At 40.4% G+C, this 23969-nt stretch overlaps 1 protein-coding gene across 4 annotated transcripts in view; it reads right to left on the bottom strand.

Moving 5' to 3' along the window:
- dscaml1 (Down syndrome cell adhesion molecule like 1) overlaps positions 1-23969 on the bottom strand; it is a 125805-nt gene that overhangs the window by 5854 nt on the left and 95982 nt on the right. For 2 of the 4 annotated variants that reach the window (XM_073817523.1, XM_073817524.1), the window contains exons 10-29: positions 23157-23362; positions 22239-22335; positions 21935-22063; positions 21418-21585; positions 20624-20694; positions 20128-20368; positions 17301-17447; positions 15696-15851; positions 12697-12836; positions 5308-5461; positions 3950-4067; positions 3597-3760; positions 3002-3100; positions 2112-2300; positions 1533-1820; positions 1108-1263; positions 930-960; positions 641-759; positions 370-522; positions 85-279 (exon numbers count right to left, since the gene is read on the bottom strand). In XM_073817523.1, the coding sequence (XP_073673624.1) occupies positions 85-279; positions 370-522; positions 641-759; positions 930-960; positions 1108-1263; positions 1533-1820; positions 2112-2300; positions 3002-3100; positions 3597-3760; positions 3950-4067; positions 5308-5461; positions 12697-12836; positions 15696-15851; positions 17301-17447; positions 20128-20368; positions 20624-20694; positions 21418-21585; positions 21935-22063; positions 22239-22335; positions 23157-23362 (3021 nt within the window). Of the gene's footprint in view, positions 1-84; positions 280-369; positions 523-640; positions 763-929; positions 961-1107; positions 1264-1532; positions 1821-2111; positions 2301-3001; positions 3101-3596; positions 3761-3949; positions 4068-5307; positions 5462-12696; positions 12837-15695; positions 15852-17261; positions 17448-20127; positions 20369-20623; positions 20695-21417; positions 21586-21934; positions 22064-22238; positions 22336-23156; positions 23363-23969 lie in introns of all 4 variants that reach the window. The other 2 variants (XM_073817521.1, XM_073817522.1) reach the window with 2 other exon arrangements.

Below are 23969 nucleotides of genomic sequence, written 5' to 3'. Positions count from 1 at the left end.
GTGAAAGCACCTAATAAGACCAGGTCTAGTTAAAGAGACCATAAATATTCCTAAAATCTGAAATGTGTTTGTGAGTGTGTGGACCTGTGTCCTGGGACAGGCTGGCGCTGTAACTGTCACTCTCTGTGACCGTAATGCCATGCTGGGAGCCCACTGTTCGCCAGTCTGAGGTGAGTGTACGAGCAGGTGTGGACGCTTGGCATTTAGTCAGAGTCCACTGGCTGGAATAGCGGTTCCTCGTGCTGTGTGCAGACTTCACACTCTTCCTTGATACTGGATCTGAGAAAGGTAAAATGAGAGTTTATAAAACATTCACTGCTTGTGCTATCTTCCATCTGTTATGGAATAAGTGGGTGAGCTGTGACATACTGGTGCCCGGCCTGATGTCTGACATGTCAATCAAAGGTCCCGTGTTCTGGATGAGGGCGGGGTGATGGACAGACACACCCGTACAGAAGCTCTGAGGGTTCACTGATTGGCTGAACTCAGTGTCCGTCACAGGTATGGTGGCCTTGTCTTCACCTATCGCACACAACAAAGAAAAATACACATGCCTTGAGGAAAAAATTTAGTTTTACTTACTTTTTAGTTTATTGCGGTAGCATATGATATGCATACATGCAAACAAACATACACTGACCTATCTGTTTGATTCCCTCTTTATCCTCGATGAGTAGTTGCACGCGGGGGATATCTATGTGCAGTCGGGGTCCCTGAGGTGGGCCTTTCACAGGAGTGTCAAAACTTCGATTGTTCTTACTGCTCCAGGTACAAAACAACCGCAGACAGACACACAAACACAGAGGGGAAAAAAAGTATTGCCACTGCCATTTCTAAACAAAAATTATGTAAGGAATTCATTTTGAGTTTAATGTTTGAGTTGAATTTTGGAGTTTAATCTGTACACAGACTTCTAAATATATCCTTACCTGATAAGCATCTCAGCCAAGCTCTTAGCATCTACAGATGGAAATCAGAAATATTTATTAAAAAAATTCTCTTGTAAAATTATTCTCAAAATATTAAATAGAAAAGCAGAAACTATAAATATTATATTCTATTCAAACCAATTTCTTTCTTTACTTTTACTGCCTATTTCTCTCTCACCTCTAAGTCTCTTGAGTCTCTTTTCTTTGCGTTTCTTGCGGATAATGAAGAGTAGTGCCATGCCCAACGTGACCAGGATGACAGGGCAGCCGATAGAGAAAAGCTTTTTAACATCATCCCCTTCCCCTCGTGCTGACTTAATAGGCGGAATAGTGCCTGCGGAGGAAAGGAAATAGAGATAAGTACAGAGATCGAGATAAAGCTCACGTCAAGGCCTCTTATCTCTAAAATTCAGGCCTAAAAACAGCTTAATTAATTGATTTAGCTGCTAATTGTACATGTTCTTTTGTGTCGTCCTGTCTTACATGCCCTGGCCTTGGAGGAAATATATTTGTACATCCGTACAAGTATTGAATGACAATTGAGTGACTTGATTTGATTAATGGTGGCAGAATTACGGGGAAATGAAACTCCTGTAAACTTACTGCCGTCATAGTCCAGCGTGGCAAACTGGGAGCTCTGGTTTCCGCACCCGGCACTGTTGCACGCCTTCATTTTTAGCTCGTACCAAGTGGCCTCACGCAGCTCAGCGAGGAAGATGTCAGCTGAGGCATTGGTGCGCACGCTCTGCCAGGCCCAGGTGCCTTTGGGGCGGAACTCTAGTAGGACAGCAGTAATGGGGCAGCCGCCACTCGTCCAGCCCTGCAGGTTGAGGCGGGCGTGGGTGGAGTTGATGTGAGTAAAGAGGGGCTGGTCCTTATTGAACTGTGGTTCTGCAAAACGAGAAAAGATTTTTTTTTTTTGTAGTACTTTGTATAGTGACAATAAATAATCTTTTACAAAATATATTAATGGAACTGACCCCCAAATTTTGAACGGTAGTTCAATCGTTAGTATATAAAGTAGAAAAGTGAGAATATTGAATTCTGATGGTTGGTGAGATGGAGGAAAATAGTCATAAGGAGCTAAATTAATACTATTTTTGGTGCAAGAACCTCACCAAGTGAGCTTCAGTGAAGTTAACCAGCTAGAACAAGTGTATAATATGGTGTATAACCACTCACCTCTGCCATGAGTCTTGGCCTCAATGATCTCGCTGATGCGACCGGCTCCCACACTGTTTTTTGCTGCAAGTTTGACTTTGTACCAGGTACCACAGCGGAGGTTGTCCAACTTGAAAGAGCGTTCGCTGGAGCTAATAAAGACGTCCTTCCACTCCTCAGTGTTGTCTACTGAATACTGCAGCACAAAACCTGGACACACACACATATGCAAAATTATATTATTGATATGATATTATTAATTATATTATAAGTTCATGCAGTTCCTAGGAATCAAACACATGGTGCTGGCACTGCAAACCTAACTCAGAACACTCTAATATAGATTTCCCAACATCACCACTAGATGGCGCATTGACCTTACAGACTAATCGCAAAGTAACAATCTCAGATGAAGGGCTGATCAGATTGCCGTAAACCTCCATTAGTAACCCAGAGAGAGAGAGAAATGCTGACTGCACAGTTATGCAAATAGATGCACAATATGGTGTCGCCCATCATTAGGAGCGGCCCGGATTTGGTGTCTCACTTTGGCTTTGGCAGATGGCAAAATAAAGGGTGCCACATCAAAAGGATTTACCCACTAACAGCCTTCTATGCTCCTTATTCTCCTCCTACCTTTCCACACACAAACACCACTGACATTTCATTTTTTTTATACATAATTTACTGTGAGATGCAAGCAATTTGACAGTAACGTGACACAGTGACAGAAAAAGACAGACAGACAGACAGACAGAAAAAAGAGAGTCTGCAAAAACTAAAGAAGCAAACCTTTGAGAAAAGAAATGAAAAAGGGAGAAAGATAAAGAAAGAGACCTCTACTTTTTTTGAGGAGCCTGCAATATAAAAACCATGAGGCGACCAGAAAGAGACAGAACAGGTGCTTGTACCTCTGATAGAACTTCCTCCGTTGTCTCCAGGGATCCAAGCCAGAGTGATTGAAGAAGTGGATGTGGTGGAAACTGTCAAACGTGGTTGATCTGGAGGCACTATAACACAGGAAACACACAGATTGATTGGAAATCTTCCTTTTAACATTTAAATGCCAGAAGTCAATATTTCACATTTTAGAGACCATGGTTTTGCAAGGATGCGTTTCAACGTGAATCAACTTTTACTTGTCCTGAAACAAGACATATAATTCTGTCTACATCCGCCCTATAGGTGTGGTCACATTTATTGTTTTGCAAATTTTTGCGGTAGAAATTGATAGGAATCTGTGAAATTGATAATTTGGTTTGCAATTAAAAGATTTACCTACACAGATTTTGCAGCAGGTTCAAGTTGGTGACTCAAATTTGCCAGATTGAAAAGTGACTTCTGAGTTTCATGCACTGCTATTGACAGTGGACCTTTCTTGCCCAATTTTTTTGCCAAATTTCTTGTGACAGTACCTTAACCCTAAACTCAAACCTTAAAATCTGACCTGCTCATGTTGTCCCAGGAATGTTTTACAAGACAGCGTGGAAGTATGTGCTTACTTACCTTGTACCAGCAGGTTTACGATGATTGTGTCAAACCCCAGCGTGTTGGTGGCTGTGCAGGTATAGTACCCAGAATCTTCAGCTTTTACAGAGCGCAGCACCAGGGTACCATTTGAAAGAATATTACGGTGACCATCTTGAGTGACTGGGATGGCGGTGTCCTCACTGTAAGGATCAAATCACAATCATATTGACCTTCTCATCTTTAAATAAATTAGAGGTGAATGAATGAGAAGAGTCAGAAGACTAAAAGGAGGTTTTTGGGTTTGCAAATCTAAACCTGAAAGTGTCTTTATTTTAAAGGCCAATTGGAAAAATCAAAGTGTTCTCAGGAAAGTGATGAAAGCTGATCACCTGTCTTTGGTCCATTTGATGGTTGGTGTTGGCTCTCCCACTGAGCTGCACGGCAGCCGGACTTCCTTCATCCACGGAGTGGTCACCGTTCCTCCGAAAGACAGGATTTTAGCAGGAGCTGAGTAGGACAAACAAAAAGTCATATATTAATTTTGAATTATTTTTGCCTTCATTGTGATATGGCAGTACACTCTAAGGTTCTTTACAGCGATGCCATGGAATAACCATTTTTGGTTCCACAAAGAACCATTCAATGTTCTTTCGCCACAAATAACCTTTTGTGAAACACAAAGGTTCTTCAGATGTTAAAGGTTCTTTATGGAACCATTTAGACAAAAAAGGTTCTTCTATGGCATCATGAAGCACCTTTATTTTTAAGAGTGTATACAGACAGAAAGCAAAGTGGGAGAGCGAGGGGGGTGGAGAGGGGGTCGGGAAAGGTCCCTAAGCTGGGACTCAAACTTGGGATGCCCAAAACTCAACACCACTGTATGTCACGAGGCTATCAAGCCGACCCAGATGGACATCTTTGACTATTCCGTTCAATTCTTTTGCAGAGTCTCATGGAAGACACTGCATTCTAAAAACATGATACTCAAGTTCAACTTTTAAAAAACTCAGTCTTTTGACTCCCATTCCATGGCATTGCACCTCAGTTTGAAATACAAATACAGATTCTGTGCAAACTCGGCCATTAAAAGTATATTTTATATATTTTCTAGTTAAAAGTCTGCTTGTTACATAATGAACATTTAGTGTATTCAAATAATGTTTTTGTGACCACAGTGGAAATCGTATCATACATCCATTAAAAAAATTGTCCATCAAGGGACTCTTGCTTTTAAACTAGCTGTGAATTAGTTGTTAAATAAGAACACACACACATTCGTAGATTCTCTCCCTGGTTTTCTGGCCCAAGAAATATTGATTGAACTGCCCCCTTCATTGTCTGGCATATTGGCCAGGTCATTGTCTGCCATCTCTTTCTCATTTACTTGCTTTTACTCCTCTCCACGTAATAAATGATAGGCTTTACCTCTATCCATCAGGAGAAAATCAAAGAAAAGGAAGAGAAGAGAGCATCAGTGACAGAGAATGACCTGTAACACCCAGTTCTCACTCAGGTCATCTGCCTTATCAGGCAATTGCACAATTCTACATAATTGCTAAGTAAATAAAATTAAATTACAGACAGGAAACCTCAAACATCAATTTCTGCACGGAAACCGTCAAACTGTCTGTTTTGAGATCAGATATTGTCTAATTTAGTGCATATGTTTAGGTACAGAGCTGACTGGAAAAGGGGCATTTGGCTATGAATAACATTTATTTTCCCATTAAACTCTAGGTGGACTTACCTTTCCCAGCAGGCTCCACAGTCACCTTCTCGCTGATGTTTCCTCGACCAGCAGTGGTGACGGCGGCCGCCCAGATCAGATACTGCTGACCACGGGTGAGGTGGGTGATTCTGTATATCAGCAGCTCAGGATTGGCTTCGTATTCACTGGGTGCCTGGGATCATTTTAGAAACACATAAAGTTATAAATGTGCCTAGAGCTGTTAAAGACAACAGATGTTTGGACACATACGTCTCAAGCTATGTAAGCTCGATTTCAATTTTGTTGCAATTCTAAATGTGTCCAAACACTAGTTACAATGAAACACCAGTACGTCACATTCTCAGTACTGCAACAAGGGCCATTATAGTGGGTATTAGCATAAAATGTCTACTTTTACAGTCAGTTTTCTCTTTTAGCTAGTTACATTTTTAAAATGTAAACGGGACTCTTGTATTCTATTGAGGAAACCTGTTTGAAAACAGTTATTATTTTTCCATTTGTTTATAACTAGCTACCTGACTAAAGGTGTGGCCACATTTTATGCATTGTTCTGTGATATTGGGGGCAAAGTCCTGTAATTTCATTGAGAATCTATGTGATTGGGAGTTTCACATGAGGGCGAAAAAGTTGCCCACACAGATAGTGAGTGCAGCGAATTAACATGGCCTGTTTGAAACCATTGCGGAATCTGTGTGAAGAAATCTTACGCCAAAAAGTTTCTGATCCTATTTATTCCTATAGAAATGACTTGATTTATCATATGAAAATTTGTCAAACAATGGTAAATGTGACCGCACATCAAAGTCCAAATCCTGCTTACCAGTGTGGATTTGTTGCATTGAAAAACAGAAATTTGCTTGGTTTAAAAGTGACTTCTTTGTGAACTGTGCTTCATACACCACTACATTATTGACAAAAGACCCTTTTTCCTACAAAATTTTGAACCTAAATAACAGATTCAGTTTAACAGTAACACATTTTATAACAGCTGAGTACTGAGCTTTGTTAACATTGCAATAATGGAACTGTACTTGCTAAGAATTAACATATGTGTTTGCACAGAGAATGATTTTGGCCTTGCTTTAGGCACTTAAAATGCTTTTTAAAGCTAAAAATGAAAGATGATGACTTGTTTTCATGTGGGATTTATACAGGACTCTTTAAAGGTGAAGATGAATGTGTAACTCATGGTGTGGCGGCACCTGGAGAAAATGATTATTCAAACACAATTCTTTCCTTTACCCTTGACTTAATAGCGTTTGCTAAATAACATGCGAAACGATTTCTGCTGCTTTTCTTTGTGAGTGAAAAAGGCTGAACTATGTGTCTGTGTGTGCGTTTGCGTCTATGTGTGTGCAAGAGAGAGAGAGAGACCCAGGGGGCCTTACACAAGTAGATGAGAGGGTAAAAAGACAATACCCCTAGACACACTAGATCAGTCAGCCACAGATAACACTAACAATAGAGGCCGACTAATGAGAGATATCTGCTGCTCACCTCAGCATGCGTGAGACACACACACACACACACGCACACACACACACACACACACACACACACACACACACACACACACACACACACACACACACACACACACACACACACACACACACACACACACACACTCCAGGATGAGTATTTCTATTATTATATCCACCTTTCATTGTAATGCACAACAAAAACATAAAACCGTACACTGTACACAGACAGAAATAACGTGATGTTAGGCTGTGCTTGGAGCGCTCTGTAATTGTAGTGTGTTTAGGAAAGCCGTGTGTCTGCTGTCCAAACGCATGCTCGTCACAGTAAACGTCTGCTGCCCGCAGACATTCAAACACACACAGTGTCATTCCCACCGATCGCCCTGAACGCTGCCCTGTCATCCTCCGTCATACCCCTCGGCCCTGACTCTAACACATCCACACACACAGGGTTTTGTCTGAGTTCATGATGAGGCAATTCTTGGTGGTTTGAGGCTAATGGATTTTGGAAAACATATTGTCATATTCCGTTCATAATTAGAAATACCCTTTCTCTAAAGCTCTGATCTGAACCTAGTGAGCTGCCTTGCTGTATACTACTTACAGAAGCAGCTGTCTTCTGAAGCCCTAGATCCTACTAGGGCTGCCCCCGAATAGTCGACTAACCATTAGTTGACGAAAAGAGGCTTGGTCGACCAAAATTTGTCTATGAAATAAGTACTTGACCCCTTTGCAAAACATAACTTAGTTCTTGGTGGCAAAACCCTTTTTAGCAATCACAGAGGTCAGACGTTTCTTGTAGTTGGCCACCAGGTTTGCACACATCTCAGGAGGGATTTTGTCCCACTCCTCTTTGCAGATCCTCTCCAAGTCATTAAGGTTTTGAGGCTGATGTTTGGCAACTCAATCCTTCAGCTCCCTCCACAGATTTTATATGGCACTCCAGGACATTAATGTGCTTCTTCTTGAGCCACTCCTTTGTTGCCCTGGCCGTGTGTTTTGAGTCACCGTTATGCTGGAATACCCATCCACGACCCATTTTCAATTAGAGATGGAGGTTCTCACCCGAGATTTGACGATACATGGCCCCGTCTATCATCCCTTCGATGCGGTGCAGTTGTCCTGTCCCCAAAGCATAATGTTTTCACCTCCATGTTTGATGGTAGGGATGGTGTTCTTGGGGTCATAGGCAGCATTTCTCCTCCTTCAAACACGGCGAGTTGAGTTCATGCCAAAAAGCTTGATTTTGGTCTCATCTGACCACAACACTTTCACCCAGTTCTCCTCTGAATCATTCAGATGTTTATTGGGCCTGTACATGTGCTTTCTTGAGCAGGGGGACCTTGCGGGCACTGCAGGATTTCAGTTGTTTACGGCGTAGTGTGTTACCAATTGTTTTTTTTTATTTTGTTTTGTTTTTTTTGGTGACTGTGGTCCCAGCTGCCTTGAGATCATTTACAAGATCCTCCTGTGTAGTTGTGGGCTGATTCCTCACCATTCTTATGATCATTGAAACTCCACGAGGTGAGATCCTGCATGGAGCCCCAGACTGAGAAAGACTGACAGTTATTTTGTGTTTCTTTTATTTGCGAATAATCGCCCCACTGTTGTCATCTTCTCACCAAGCTGCTTGGTGATGGTCTTGTAGCCCATTCCAGCCTTGTGTAGGTCTACAATCTTGTCCCTGACATCTTTGGACAGCTCTTTGGTCTTGGCCATGGTGGAGAGTTTGGAATCTGATTGATTGATTCTGTGGACAGGTGTGTTTTATACAGGTAACAAACTGAGATTAGGAGCACTCCCTTTAAGACAGTACTCCTAATCTTAGTTTTTTACCTTTTTTTAAAAGACACCTGGGAGCCAGAAATCTTGCTGATTGATAGGGGATCAAATACTTATTTCACTCATTAAAATGCAAATCAATTTATAACTTTTTTGAAATGCGTTTCTCTGGATTTTTTTTTTTGTTGTTATTCTGTGGGTTAATGGTAGGTTTACTCATGTATTTGTGTGCATTCACAGTAATGAAATGTAAAATAATGAAAACATATAGGATGTGCTTTCTGCCGTCTCAGTCTCTGTAAACTTGATCGCGAAACTTCAAAACTCTGTGTATACTGCGTACAGATGACGAGTCAGTGTCGCTGACTTCATCTCTTAAGCCGAAAACAAAGTAAGCACTAGTCTATCTATCAATTGTTAGAACGTTAATGCAGTCTACTTGTAATTATTACTTTTGCCGGTGTGCTGTGGCACGTTTTATGCATGCGTTTTAGCGCTTACTAGGAAATTAAAGGGTCATTATTGTGATTTAAATGGTTTATTAATAAACATATTATTAGTTGACTAATGCTTAAAATGAACGACTAGTCGACCAGAAAAATCTTTAGTCGAGGGCAGCCCTAGATCCTACACTTTTTTTTTTTAAATTCCCCCTGTGTAATTAGACCACTTTGGTCAGCTGTCTTGGAATAACTTTTTCCCCGTATATCAGGGGTGGCGAACGTCGGTCCTTGAGAGCCGTTTTGCTTCAACCCTAATCAAACACACCTGAACAAGTTAATCAAGGTCTGAAGGGTTACTAGAAATGTCAGGTGAGTTTTAATTAGGGTTGGAGCTTAACTCTGCAGGGCTGCGGCTCTTCAGGACAGGAGTTCACCGCCCCTACCGTATATGAATGTGCCTACTTCCATACTAAATAGTATGTGAAAAACAGTACATGAGGCGAGTATTATGTCCGAATTCATAGTATTCTTAAAGCAGCAGGCGAAAAGTCACGGATTCCCTATTACTTCTGCTGAGATTCCGAAGCGTGCATCTGATGGATACTTTACTATGTCACATGACAGTGACAGCATGTCAGATGTAGTACATCTGAATTATATTCATATTACACATATTATGACTCATTCATGAAAATTACTGAGTAATTTGTGGTAAAATGGACTTTTACGAAAACTCTCCTCTAGATTCACAAATGCTATGCCACAGATGTGGTAGTTAAATGCATGTATGTTAATGAATTTGAATCATTCGTAAATAGGCCACAAGTGTGTGAATTAGCATAATCCCGCCTATGAATTACAACTATGTAATTTACGTGTGGAGGAACGCAGTGGTATATTCTGGACTCTCTCCTCAGGTTTGGCTTGTGTATGTTGCATAAATGCAAAAAAGACTAATAGGCCATATGCCTAACAATAAATATTAAATCAATGTATATCCACAAAAGCATTCTTAGCTAGCTAAAAAAAAAAAAAAAAAAAATGCCAGGTGCTCTTCTGAAAACGGTCAGGTGGTTTTACTTGAGAACACTTTGTTGACACAGCGTTTTTCCACCTGACGCTCTAGTTGCTATGATCCATGGCATCAACATATTACAAGTATGTAACTTTGAAGAATATTATTTAATATAAAAATGAAGTAACCAACAATATTAACTTCTCTATTGTTGTTCCATCTTTGCACCATTGATTGGAGGGCTGGGTAAAAAGTGTCAGTGCCGAAGCGAATATGTGCATCACGTCACTCACTCTGGATTACTTACTCACTTTTTTACGTCATTTGCACGATTAAAAACATTTCACGTTCAACCATGGTGCAGATAACTACGATTCCTGCTTTGTATCCCTGATACTTTTATTTATTTATTTTTTTGTTTTAGGGAGCAGGTGTACATTTTTCGTGCCAGCTAACATTTTGAAAATATAAACATTTTCACGAATTTACGCCAAAAAGGCTTTATGAACGATTTATACAAAAATTCATTCAACTCGTGTTTAATGAATGAGAGCCATTCATACTACATTGGGAGTAAAGGTCTTTGCACAAGTACAAAATGTTCGCATGTGTTTTTCCGTATTCATCATAATTTGTAACGCACAGGTCATGGTGGCTCTGAATTGTCAAAACACCCCTCAAAATGCTGGCTACGGATGTGAAAACCACAGAAAATTAAACCGGATAAAAGTTTTGGAGGCAGTGTGTAAACCTGATTGACAAAGTAATGTCGTGTTAATTTTTTTTATAGTGCGGAAATTTTTGGAATGAGAATTTTAAATGTGCAAGGACCTTAAGTGCAGAGGTGTAGTGCGCGCTGTGTACACATGATGGTTACTGTAGTTCTAGACTAAACATGAACATGCATTCACTCATCTCACTGTCACAAAAACAGATTTAGTATTCCTCAAATTGAATAAAAACAGTGAAACACAAACTTAGACTATGACGCAAACCTGCAATAATTAAATATTACAAAATAATCAGATTTTATTAACCAACATCTTCGCTGCTGTCCTGCGATGATCCAGTTCTACCATACGATTAAGAAAAATTACTTGAGTTAAACATTTGTGTTTCATTGCTGAAGTAAGAATGTTGAACTTACTTCTCCTGCATCCTATTCTCCATGCAATCCAGAATGGCAGCACAACAGAAAGGTTTGTTTGAGCTGCGCCCTTTACTCATTTCACTTTTGTTGTAAAAGCACTTTTACATTTGACATTCATACTTTTTTTTTTTTAATGAAAAACAAACAAGCAAGCCCAGATGAGGAAAAAGTAACGTAACACATTACATTCCATAAAAAAGTAACTGAATAATGTAATTAGTTACTTTTTAAGGGAGTAACTTAAAACTAAAACAAATACAATTTACATACCACTACATTTTTCACAATACAAATGAGGACAAATGGGTTTTATATATTTAGCTGCCTTCATATGTTAGGTAGGGGGCCCCATACAAGAGATCTTATTTGTTGGGCATCAAAAAGTTTCCTTAGAAGCTAGTGTTGGGAGACCTATGACACCTAAAGATGCTGTTTAGGTAGGCAGCTCACTAGGCTACTGAACCTTCTCTCCCTAGTTTACTTCGATTCATCTTTCTCTCTCTCTCTCACTCTCTCAGCATGAATCAGGTGCGGGAGGTGCAGACGGGAGGGGTGGAGCACTGTAACGGATATTAAAATATTCCTCCGGTGTGGAGATAGCGGTGATCCGGGGAGCGATAGAGGGAGATAATGAAAAGAGGAACAAAAGTACTCCCCGCACGCTGAGTCTGACCCCCCTTCCTCCTCCACCTCCTCCTCCCCCCCCTTCTCCTCTCACACTCATTTACATAGTAATCACCCCATGCTCTGCGAGAGGCCGGAGAGAGAGAGAGAGAGCGAGAGAGAGAGGAGTGATTTGTGAATGAGCGAAAGAAAGGAAGAGAGTGAGCATGTGTACATCTGGACAGGTACATTAATTCAGTGTGAGAGTACACAAATTACGTGTGTGTGTGTGTGTGTGTGTGTGTGTGTGTGTGTGTGTGTGTGTGTATGTGTGTGTGTTTGACGAGGAGGTGGTTATAAATGTGATCGAGCCTGTGAGATGTGTGTGTGTGTGTGTGTGTGTGTGTGTGTGTGTGTGTTTGTGTGTGTGCTGTCAGCTTGTTTCCTGCCCTCCCTGATGAACAGATGAGGTTGTCTAGGCAACGTGATGAGACGCAGATATGCAAATGAGACGGGAGGGTGAGCTTGCATGCACACACTGCAGTATGAGCCTCTCATTTACACACACACACGCACACACATATCACGCTGATACTGCAGCACAACCTCACACATGCACAGATTAAAAATACACTCGCCACAGATCCAGACGCAAATAGACAATATGGTGAAACAAACACTGATTTATACTTAGAATCGAAAGAAAACTGATAGAATCTAAAATCCACGCATACTGTTCCCACACCCATATGAAATGAAGCACATAAGTGTAAAAAAAAAAAAAAGGAAAAAACAAAATATTCACTCTTGTCTGTGTCAACTAACATAAAAATGCAAGTATGCCTTCATTTTTGAACAAAAATACTAAACCAAGCCACACCAACACCAAAGCCAATGTTAAAAAACAAGTTTCCCCCTTTTATGCCTCACCGGTTGGCCCGATCCAGGGCTGGAACAGTAAATGGTGTATTTTCGGATGATACCATTGGGCTTTATGGGGGGAAGCCAGGATACCACCACACTGCTGGCAGAGGATGGCACTGCTTTGATGCCCGCTGGAGGGCCAGGGTCTGAAAGCGAAATAGAGAGACGTGTATGAAAATGGCATTTTGGGATATACCACCTTCTAGTGACCAAAAGGTATATTAGTAAAAAAAGTATTAGTTGAATGTGTAAATATGAAATAGTCCAGATTTTTTGGAGCTTTTCTGGACTTGATGTTATCAAGCTGTCTTTTTGCTTGTTTAGTCAGCGAAGTATACTTCGGGTTTACACATATGCTAAGGTTGCGTACAGTGTGAATTAAATGCAGTAAAGATTTCTGTTTTTTTTTTTCCACCACTGAAAAAAAAAAAATAAAATCTTGCAATTGCAAGTTTATATATCGCAATTTTAAACTCATAATTGTGTGATATAAACTCACAATTGCGAGTTATAAAGTCACAATTGCGAGACGTAAACTTGCAGTTCTGAGAAATAAAATTGCAATTCTAACATTTTTCTCAGAATTGCATTACATAAACTTGAAATTGCGAGACAATGTGCAATTCTAAGAAATAAAGTTGCAATTATGTACACTTGCAATTGCGAGTTATAAAGTCAGAATAGCGAGACATAAACTTGCATTTCTCAGAAATAAAGTCACAATTCTGAAAAATATAAAGTCAGAATTATGAGATACAAATTTACAATTTTGGGAAATTAAGTTAGAATTGCATACTTGCATAGACATAAACTTGCAGTTCTGAGAAATAAACTTTCAATTCTGACTTTTCTCAGAACTGCGTTATATAAACTTGCAATTGTAAGTTATAAAGTCAGAACTGCAAGACATAATAAAGTCACAATTCTGAGAAAATAAGTCAGAATTGCAAGTTAACTCAGAACTTGTGATATCAACTTGCAATTCTAAGAACATATTAGTCTCTTTTCCCCTATCAAAATTGGACTTTGTAACTTGCAATTGCGAGTTTATATCTCAAAATTACGAGATATAAAAGTCAGAATTTTGTCTTTTATTTCTCATAACTGGCTCTCTCATCTCTGTACTCTTGTATTTGGTGTTATTTAATAAACACCATAGGGAATACAAATAAGCACCACCTACTGTGAGAGAGTGAATTTGCATTTTCATTCAGTGTGTCTTTCCATTTGTCTGAACAGACAAATCACATTCAAATCTGGACCAAATTTTTGTATGTCCAAAATATTCACAAAGACATAAGATTTAAGGAGGAAAATCATCATCATCATTACGAGGGTTTACTCTAATGGGTTAATCCATGAGGGGGTTCAGGTCTTAAAATGTGGTCACACAAACTGTTGTGATATTTTGTGGTATTAAAGGATTAGTTCACTTCCAAAATAAAAATTTCCTGATAATTTACTCACCCCCATGTGATCCAAGATGTTCATGTGTTTCTTTCTTCAGTCGAAAAGAAATTAAGGTTTTGGAGGAAAACATTCCAGGACTTTTCTCTATATATTGGACTTCAGAGGGACCCAACGAGTTGAAGGTCCAAATTAGAGTTTCAATGCAGCTACAAAGGGCTGTACACAATCCCAGCCGAGGAATAAGGGTCTTAAATGCTTGTCTTGCACTAGCTCTGCGATGCGCATCCATGACTTCACACATTTACTTAATCACGTTGGAAAGTTCTCGCGTGGTTAGATCTTCGTCTGCATACTTCTCCACCTACTGTGTTTCTCCTTCAACTTCACAATCGTTCGGCATCATTATTTTATCCTTTTTTGTAAAGGGCGTTTGACTTTATTTGCACGTTCGCTTAATATACACTGGGTCGGTACTTCTGTCTACATCAAGTGGTTACGTAGCGCATGAAGCCAAGTTAGTGCAAGATGCTTAATTGTGTTTAAAAAGTATATGTTTATTTATTTAGAAAATGACCAAACGTTTCGCTAGATCAGACCCTTATTCCCCGGTTGGGATCATGTAGAGTCTTTTGAAGCTGCATTAAAACTGCAATTTGGACCTTCAACTCATTGGCCACCATTGAAGTCCACTATATGGAGAAAAATACTGGAATGTTTTCCTCAAAAACATAAATTTCTTTTCGACTGAAGAAAGACATGAACATCTTGGATGACATAGGGTTGAGTAAATTATCAGGATTTTTTTTATTCTGGAAGTGAACGTATTCTTTAATGATAATTTAACTATGGACCAAAAATTTTGGACAAGTAGCTCCTTGACAAACTAACACCACACACGCCTATACACAAGCGATATAATGTTCAATTAAATGAAAATGCATCTCTCCCATTCTACAGCACTAAGACATCCCTTATTTTCCTGAACCCCCTGAACCCCACCAGGGAAAAGAGGAGAGACAGATATCGCCATAATCCTATCCCGACCAGTGTAAGCACAAAATTAATGTCAGCTAATCCACAAAGAATAAATCCTTCTCCTTGTGTTGGATGAAGGATCTGCTTTGAGACACATACCCACTCTACAGACCCCCCTCCTTCAGCGTCTTAATTCTCATTAAGTGTGCTAATACTATATCAGAGCCTAAATGTCGCCACAGTGACCGAATCCAGCAATCAAGCAATCCAGCATCTTTCTAGACCTGGGCCATGCAGCATTTGCCTCCAGCTAATGTGGTTTTGTGGCAAGATTTTCCACTCGACAATCTCCCCCCACTCAGGCCTCGTACACACACCCTTGAGCTTGAATAGAGCTGGGGTGAAGGGGAAGTGGCTTGCACATAATGTGGCTGTGCGTTTCAATACAGGTTCTCCACTGGCTGGGTTGATAGCTCACTGGAGTGTCACAGTTATCTGTTATAGATAGACTGTACAATGTTATTTTATTTCCATATGTAAGGAATTTTTTTTAGCATATCTGCAAATACTTCTGACATACGATCAGTGGCCATGTGTACCTGTGTGGTGAGCAAACTTACGGTCTTCTCTGGTCTGTATGTAGAGTACGTTGCTGCGGACGCCATCTCCTGCCTGTGTGTAGGCCAGGACCTGAATGCTGTAGTTTGTGAACTTCTCCAAGCCCTTCAGCTCCACCTGCTCACGAGTGGTAGTGATGTTCTGCATCTCTCCCCATTCTGAGAGATGTGAAAAAAAAAAAAACTAAATGACTGTCCTTTTTCTGCATGTTCAAGTACTCACTAATAGCACACCATTTGAACACTTCACATGAGGGAACACAGGAGAACCATGTTTACATATTTCACTTACAAAAAAGTATCATGGTATTATTCAGAGAGAGATTAAAATAGTCTATTTTGCTGGACAAAGGGTTGCTTGTCATTAGCTATATTTAGCAGAAAATTATATTTATGTCCAAATGCAAAACAAACAAAAAAATAGAACATTTTCCCACGGCTCTTTGGAAATACCATTTATTTTTGGACATACACCATGGTAACACCATGCTATTTTTTGATCCTTTGATTCCTACTGAATGTGATTTATTTCAAGGTATATATCAGTGTGTCAGTTTTACCATCTGATATTGTTACTGTATCAAGGAACTGCTACAGTACTTTTTTGTAAGTGACATAGCCGAATAAACACAAATGGACACATACACTCTTAAAAATAAAGATTCCAGAAAGGTGTTTTTGCAGTGATGCCATAGAAGAACCATTTTTTGGTTCCCCAAAGAACCTTTTTAGTGAACAGTTCTAAAAAGAACCATTTTGAAGAACATTTAGGAAATCTAAATAACTTTTTTTGACTATAAAGAACCTTTTCTTCATTTAAAAAGTTCCATGGATGTTCAAGGTTCTTGATTGAACCATCAATGCCAATAAAGAATCTTTATTCTTAAGAGTGTAGACTTGAATTTTTATCTCAGTTATATTTGGTATATATGATATACCCTTACCTTGTCATTATTTTGACATTATCAGCCCATTTATGAACCATTTAGTTTTTCAACAAGTTTTTTTTCTGTCTTTTTTAATGTGAAAAGTGACATTAAAACATTTAATTTTGTCATCATTTACTCACCCTCACATTGTTCCAAACCTGTTTGAGCGTCTTTCTTCTGTTAAGAAGATATTTTGAAGAATGTTGGTAGCAAACAGTTGCCTGTAGCCACTGACTTCAAAAGTATGGGAAACAAATAAATATGGCAGTGGTTGCCAACATCCTTCAAAATGTTGTCTTTTGTGTTTAACAGAAGAGAGAAAGCCATACACGACACAAGGGCGAGTAAATAAAGACAGAATTTTCATTTCTTATACTATCCCTTTAAGCAACAATTTCAACATTGGTTCAACATATCAGCATATTAGAATGATTTCTGACACTTTTGCTGATTTCTTAACCCACATTTTACTCACTTTAAATATAAAAGACACCAACACACACACATATACCTGTCCACCCACAAATGTACACCGTCTGTGGGTTGGACTGGCCGGGATACAGATACACGGGCGGGCAGTAGGGGGCGCTCTACGGGGACTGCGGCTAGTGAGGGAGTAACAGTAATAGCGCATAATTACTCTGATTGAGCCCAAGTGTCTGGCCCCCACAGCACCCACCTCCATCGGGGTAGAGGGACCAGAACACCACACGGTAGCCCTTCAGAACCCCATTCAGGGTCATCCGTGGGGGCTCGGACCACGTGATCACCGCCTCATCCGATGTCACCGTGATGGCCCGTACATTCTGCGGCGGCTGGCTGGGAACTGCGAGAGAAAAACGAGAGATGGTCACATAAAAGCAAAGGAAGCGACAGGAAAATAATTCAGGCACCAATGGAAACAAGATACAATAGGTGAAGTGGAAACCAAAAATTGCAGTGAAAGAGCACAATTACAGTGATATAGTGAAATGACAGTAATATACTGCAATTGGAGCACTTGGTATGGCCCAAGAGCATCAACAACCTTGTAACTACACTCGAAATGGACGGAACAATCACGTCCCGAAGCTGAAGAGAAGTGAAACGTTACTGTTATCTCGATCTTGAGCTGTTTCACCTACTAAATGCATTTGATTTTTTCCGGATACACTGCAAATGTGGTGGTGGTGATGTGCCAAATTGCGTCTCTGAATAAATAATGGCACTATTGAGGGGACACAGAGCCTGTCTATGTGACTTGCTGGGAGGGAAAAAAGCATGTGCGGACGACAGGATGAAAGGAGGGATAGAGGAGGGATAAAGCTGGCTTGGCTCTATGAGGGAGCAGCTGCAGCTGGCGCAGGAAGAGAAGGAGCGAGTAAAGGAGATGGTGTGAGGAGGGAGGGAGAGAGAGCAGAGAAGAAATGATGGTATTTGTTTGAAGAGGCCTTAGGGTCCGACTCTGTCTGGCCCTGGTGGACCACACTAAAACTGCCATTTAGAGTAGAACGGCTTGACAGAGCGTTCACAAGCACAACTTGCAATAACTCTTCAACCCTGCCTGCAAAACCCAGGCTCTCGCTCACTGTCTGGATCTGACGCATGGAACAGGTATATTGGTACCTTTCGGGATATTTGCATCTTGCTTTCCTCGCAGCCAAAATTACTTATTCACCCTCATGTCATTTCAAACAAGTATGGCTTTGTTTTTTCCATAAAAAGGTTTTCTGAGGAATATCCTGGCTGCTTTTGTCAATATAATAAAAGTAAATGTCAGGACCATAAAAGTGTGAGGAAAGTTGTCGCCTGTCATACAAAAGGTTTACTGTACAGTATGCAACAAAAAGACAAAATTCAAGTCATTATGCACTGAAAATCTTGAAATCCACCTTAAGTCGTCTTGGCACATTCCTGTTTCTGTGTCTGATTCATGAACAAATCATTTGTTTGAGTCAGATCTTTTCAATGAATCATTCCAAAGAGGCCCCTGTGAAGCAAACAGAACCATCCATCTTTGGACCACTTTTCAATGACGGCCAGATACATCAAACCGACATCAAAGACATGGCAGTGACGAAAGTCGCCTGAGGTGTTGCCTCACATCTCTTGCATTTGGGACAAAACGTTGCGCTTGAATACACCGCAAAGACTATATCCAATGGCTAACTAGTCTGTACGTTCTACATCTGCATGAGAGGAAATAACTCTCCGTACCAAAAAGGAAAACTGAAAGCACTAGTTAGGGTCTTCTATGTGTGCCTTCTTGATTTTGTTGTTGATCACTTCCATTTTCCACTTCCACTGGTTCGCTAAGATATACGGTCAGTCAGAGTGATCACTCTCATCAACTGATTCAACATGCTCAATTAGTTCAAAAGTCACCAACAGGGATCCAACTAGTGCCAATGGTGGAGAACACACTGAAAAAACTTGACCAACAGACAGTGAACATCAGGCTGACATTAGTCATTGGTTCGTTCTCACTCTAGGTATACATTTGATTATTTTAAGGCCAATTCAAACTGCATTAACAGACACTGACCAACAGCAGCAGACATGTTCGACTGGTTTTATTGAATTGTATTTACCCCTTGTCGGTGCTTGTTTTTGCTGATTGAACATTTTGAATCACATTAATCGGGTCTTAAAATGTCTAAGAAGTGACGTAAGTGATGTGATTTTACATTGTTTCTAGTTGGTCCAGTTTTGTTGGTCAGTGGTGGTCTGGATTGTCAATTGGATGGACAACCAGCAAGTAGACCTGGTTTTAATCTAGTAGACCATCTTGGTTAAGATAGAATTTTAGAGTTGTAAGAAAACTAAAACTTGACAAGAACGCCACTGATGAAGGTAAAAACAAAGTCATGAGGGGACAAAAAGATGAGAACTCAACAGTGGCACAAAAAGAAACCCAGGAGCTTTCCAAAAATAAGAATGGAGAAGAAAGACAGCAGGACAGAAGTGGGCGGAGGGGTGGAAGGGGAAGTTGGGAGATGGAGGGAGAGATAAATGAAAGGTGTTTTGAGAGCGAGTGAGAGAGGAGTGGGAGCGGAGAGGAGGGGAGTTGAAAGCCGGAGAGAGGGATCTGGAGGAAAGATGAAAAGAGAGAGGGGGAGACAATGCGCTCAGCTGCAGATAATTAGACTGGGAGGAAAAGCAGTGGATCAGGGAGAGGGGCCTCGGCAGACAGGCTAATTATAATTATTTTTCCTATGCTTGTTGTTATTACTATTATCCTTAACAGCATCAATATCACTGTCGCCGCGGTGACAGTGACACGCATGTGGATGAGGGCCACGAGCCAGAGTTGCCCTCTGGCACATGACTCGTGCACAATCACACAAAAGAGAAATCCGAAATCTCCAGAGCATGATAGATAGATAGATAGATAGATAGATAGATAGATAGATAGATAGATAGATAGATAGATAGATAGATAGATAGATAGATAGATAGATAGATAGATAGATAGATAGATAGATAGATAGATAGAGGAGAGTAGGAGAGTAGGTGTGTTTCATTACCATCTTCAAGTGTTGTGGCATTGATCTCAGAGCTGGAGGGTCCGGTTCCGGCTCGGTTGAAGGCCTGGACCACCACACCGTATTGAGCAAACTTCTTCAAGTTATCCAGCGTGTACACCTCACTATCACCTGTGGCTTTCATCTCCACTATACTGTACTGTCCATTACTGCCCGGTCCATTCTCCCTATAACCGATCTGATAGCCACGGATCACTCCATTCTGGAGCTCTTTCTTAGGTGCCTAAGTGAAGTGAAAAGAATAGAAGATAGAAGTCTAAAACTCTAAAGCCTAGGTCTTCAACCTTGCTCCGGGGGACCCATTGTCCTGCATTTTGTTTTCTTCCAACCTGCTTCAGCCTGTGATTTTTCAAGTGATTAGTTGGTGTTTCATTAGGGTTGTAGCTAAACTCTGCAGGACAGTAGGTCTCCAGAAGCAGGGTTGAAGACCTAGGCTCTAAAGTCCAAAGAATGGCAAGTTTAGGAGTCGCAGACATACCTTCCAGGTGACACGAATACTCTGAGAGGTCATTGGCTGTAAAATCACATCCATGGGTGGCCCATCAGGAGCTGTAAGAAGAGAACCATGTCATATTACAAGAATATTAAAGGAATAAAACAATTCTATCACCTTGAAGTCATTCCAAAGCTACATGACTTTCTTTTTTTCTGTGAAACACAGTAGGATAAATTTTGAATGATATCCTTATAGCTTTTTATGCAGTTACAGTGACAGGGGACTGGTACTTTTAAGCTTCATAAAGGGTGCAAAAGCTCCATAAAACTATAATAAAAGTGTCCTACATGACTTAAGTCAGGGGTGTCTAAACTTGGTCCTAGAGGGCCCCTATCCTGCAGAGCACCAACAGCTCCAAAACACAAACCTGGAAGCTTCTACTATGCCTAGTTAGACCTTCATTAGCTGATTCAGGTGTGTTTAATTGGGGTTGCAGCTAAACTCAGCAGGACAATAGCCCTCCAGGACCGAGTCTGAGCAACTCTGACTTAAGTTAAAGATATTCCAATTATTTGAAGCTCTATGATAGCCTAGTGAGAGTCAAGCTGAAATTTACTGATAATCTTTCCTTCCAGTGAGCTTTCAACCATTGTGATTGAAACATTGAGCAAGTGAGAACTCGATAACCAGATCAGTACATTTCTGTGAACATTATGGAAAAGACTGACCAGGAAATTCTTCAAAAATTCATCCGTTGTGTAGAAAGAAGTACAGGTGCAGGTTTGGAACTGCATTAAGGTGAGTAAATGATGCCAGATCAGGGGTGGGAGACGTACGTGCTTCCTCTGTGCTGATGGTCAGCTCTTTGCTGGCTTGACTGCGTCCAATCTTGTTGTAGGAGTACATGCGAATGCTGTACACGGACGCCGGGTGGAGCTCCACTATGTTGGCCTGGTTGTTGGTGGGCGAGATCTTACGGGTGGCATGTTTCAGCTCCCACGGGTCTATGACAAGGACAAAATAACACGGATATATTATTACATCACACCTCCATCCAGGCTGTTCTAGAACATTATGTTTGTTAGCATGCAAAGAGGACTGTTTACAGGTCAAATCATACGAATCTGAAAAACAAGTGATGCACTGAAAACTAGGACGAACGCAGATGTACAAACAGCAAAATAAGGCAATACACTCGAGTCGCAACGCAGCAGAAATCCGTTCACATCCCATTCATCTTCTCGCAGTCTGAGCTTATTCGCTACATATTCTTCTGACACACAAATACATATTTAATGCATGCTCGCAATGTAATTCATCCAAGCTTGAAATGGAAACAAAGCAGTGCCGCACCGGATTTGTTCTTGTACTCGATGTCGTAGCTGGTGATGATGCTGTTGCCGTCAAACCTCTGCGTCCACCTCAGGTTCATACTGCGATCTTTCACCTCTCGAACCTCCAACTCTGGGGGGTCAGGGGGTTCTGCCAACAAAACAAGTGGAAATAGACTTCAAACAGATGGAGGGGATTGAGACAGAGAGAGCGGCTGAAGAGTAAGAGGTGGCTTGGGGCCAGGAGGTAAATTATTGATTTTGTGTCTCTAGATAAGGAGTATCATGTAAGACGTGAGCGTGTTGTTCATGGCTGATTGTCTTGCCTTGCACCGTCAGCTGGATGAGCCCTCGGCCCTCGCCGTATGAGTTGATGGCGTGGCAGGAGAAAAAGACGGAATCCCCTCGCTCCGCTGGCTTCAGCTGCAGAAAGAAAGAAAGTGTTTAAGGGAAGAATTTGTTTTTCTCTTTTTCTCATTTTGAGGCCCACTTCATGTATTGTTGTACAATGTAAAAGTGTTACTTGGACAAAGGTACATAGTTTGGCAATACTGTAAGAAAAGCTGGATGATTGGCTGTTTGTTGTCCCTGAGATGTTGTGATGGGAGTAATTATGTAAATGACTTCGTCCTTGTGAACTTTTGTTTAGAAATCTTTTCTTTTTAATTAAAGCTGAAGGGTATATTTTTTTCAAGGTTAAAATACTTATCTTATTTCAGTTTAATGCATCTAAGTAATAATAATAATAAATAATGGTAATAATACAACCTTTTATACATAAAATGCTCAAAGTGATTTGTAGGTCAGAACATAGAATACTTCATTTAAAATAACTAAACAAACAAAAAATCAATAAAAGTAGTTGTAAAAACAAATCTGAATATAAAATCATTTACAGATAATAATAATAATAATAATAATAATAATATAAAACCAAACATTAAACAAACAAACAAACAAACATTAATAAATAAATAAATAAAAATAAAATAAAATAATAAATAAAAAAGTAAACAAACAAACAGACAACAACAGCAACGATAAATGGTAAAAAAATAATAATAACACGAAACAAAAAACTAGGAATAAGATCGGAATATAAAACCAACCAAACATACATAAACAAACAAACTAGGAAACCTGTTTGGAAACATTTAGACAAGCCTCTGCCCTTATTTAAGATTTACTTAAGAACTCCTTCACTGACAACATATACTATATGTGTGTGTGCACATGTGTCTTACCTTTAGTGTGGAGATAACTTCATCACTTTTCTCGTTGGGGCTGGTAGTGATGGAGTACCGAGGGTTGCGGTCAGGGTCAATAACGGTGTCGCCTCGCTCCCAGCGGATGATGATGGGGTACTCGCCCCGGGCGGTACAATTTAACTCCTTGTTCTGCCCCTTTATGGCCATGGTAGTGTTTGGGTGGGATGTGATCATAGCTGGAACTGGACGAAAAGACAGGAAGGACAGGAAGTAAATATATGTGACGGAAAAAAATTAATTTAAAAAGAGGTCAGTGTGCCTTTAACCTGACACCTGGCGTTCCTGTGACACGGGGCAGTGAGCGTTAGCGTGTCTCTCTTCAACTCCTCAATCACTTTTTCACACTCTCTCGCTCGCTCATTCCCCCCGAGTAACTCTTCTCTAGCGCTGCCTCACACACACACACACAATATCGATCTGAAGAGGGTTCCGCTGTTTTGTTTTCATCACTTATTCATTCCCTCCCTTCCAACGAGTGAAACGGATAGAATTGAGGGAGGCAGAACAGAGGAACGATTCAATCAATAACACCAACACTGAATCAGAGAGCGCAAGAGAGAGCGAAAAGGAAACAGACCCACTGCTAAAAAAAAAAAAAAAAAAAAAAGTCGGATGCTGTAAACACAGAGCCGCATGATATCCACAGGCTTTGCATGAAAATTTAAAACCATGTTCTACTATCTCTTGTTGAATAACATCACATATCCTAAGTACACTTATCCTAGAAATCCTACCTATTACTGTCCTGAGGTTACAAACACAAAAGCATTTTTCCTTTTCACTGTAATG

This window comes from Garra rufa, chromosome 14 (assembly GCF_049309525.1).
Source record: "Garra rufa chromosome 14, GarRuf1.0, whole genome shotgun sequence".
Classification (NCBI taxonomy): Eukaryota; Metazoa; Chordata; class Actinopteri; order Cypriniformes; family Cyprinidae; genus Garra; species Garra rufa.
This window is presented reverse-complemented; position numbering and strand designations above follow the sequence as displayed.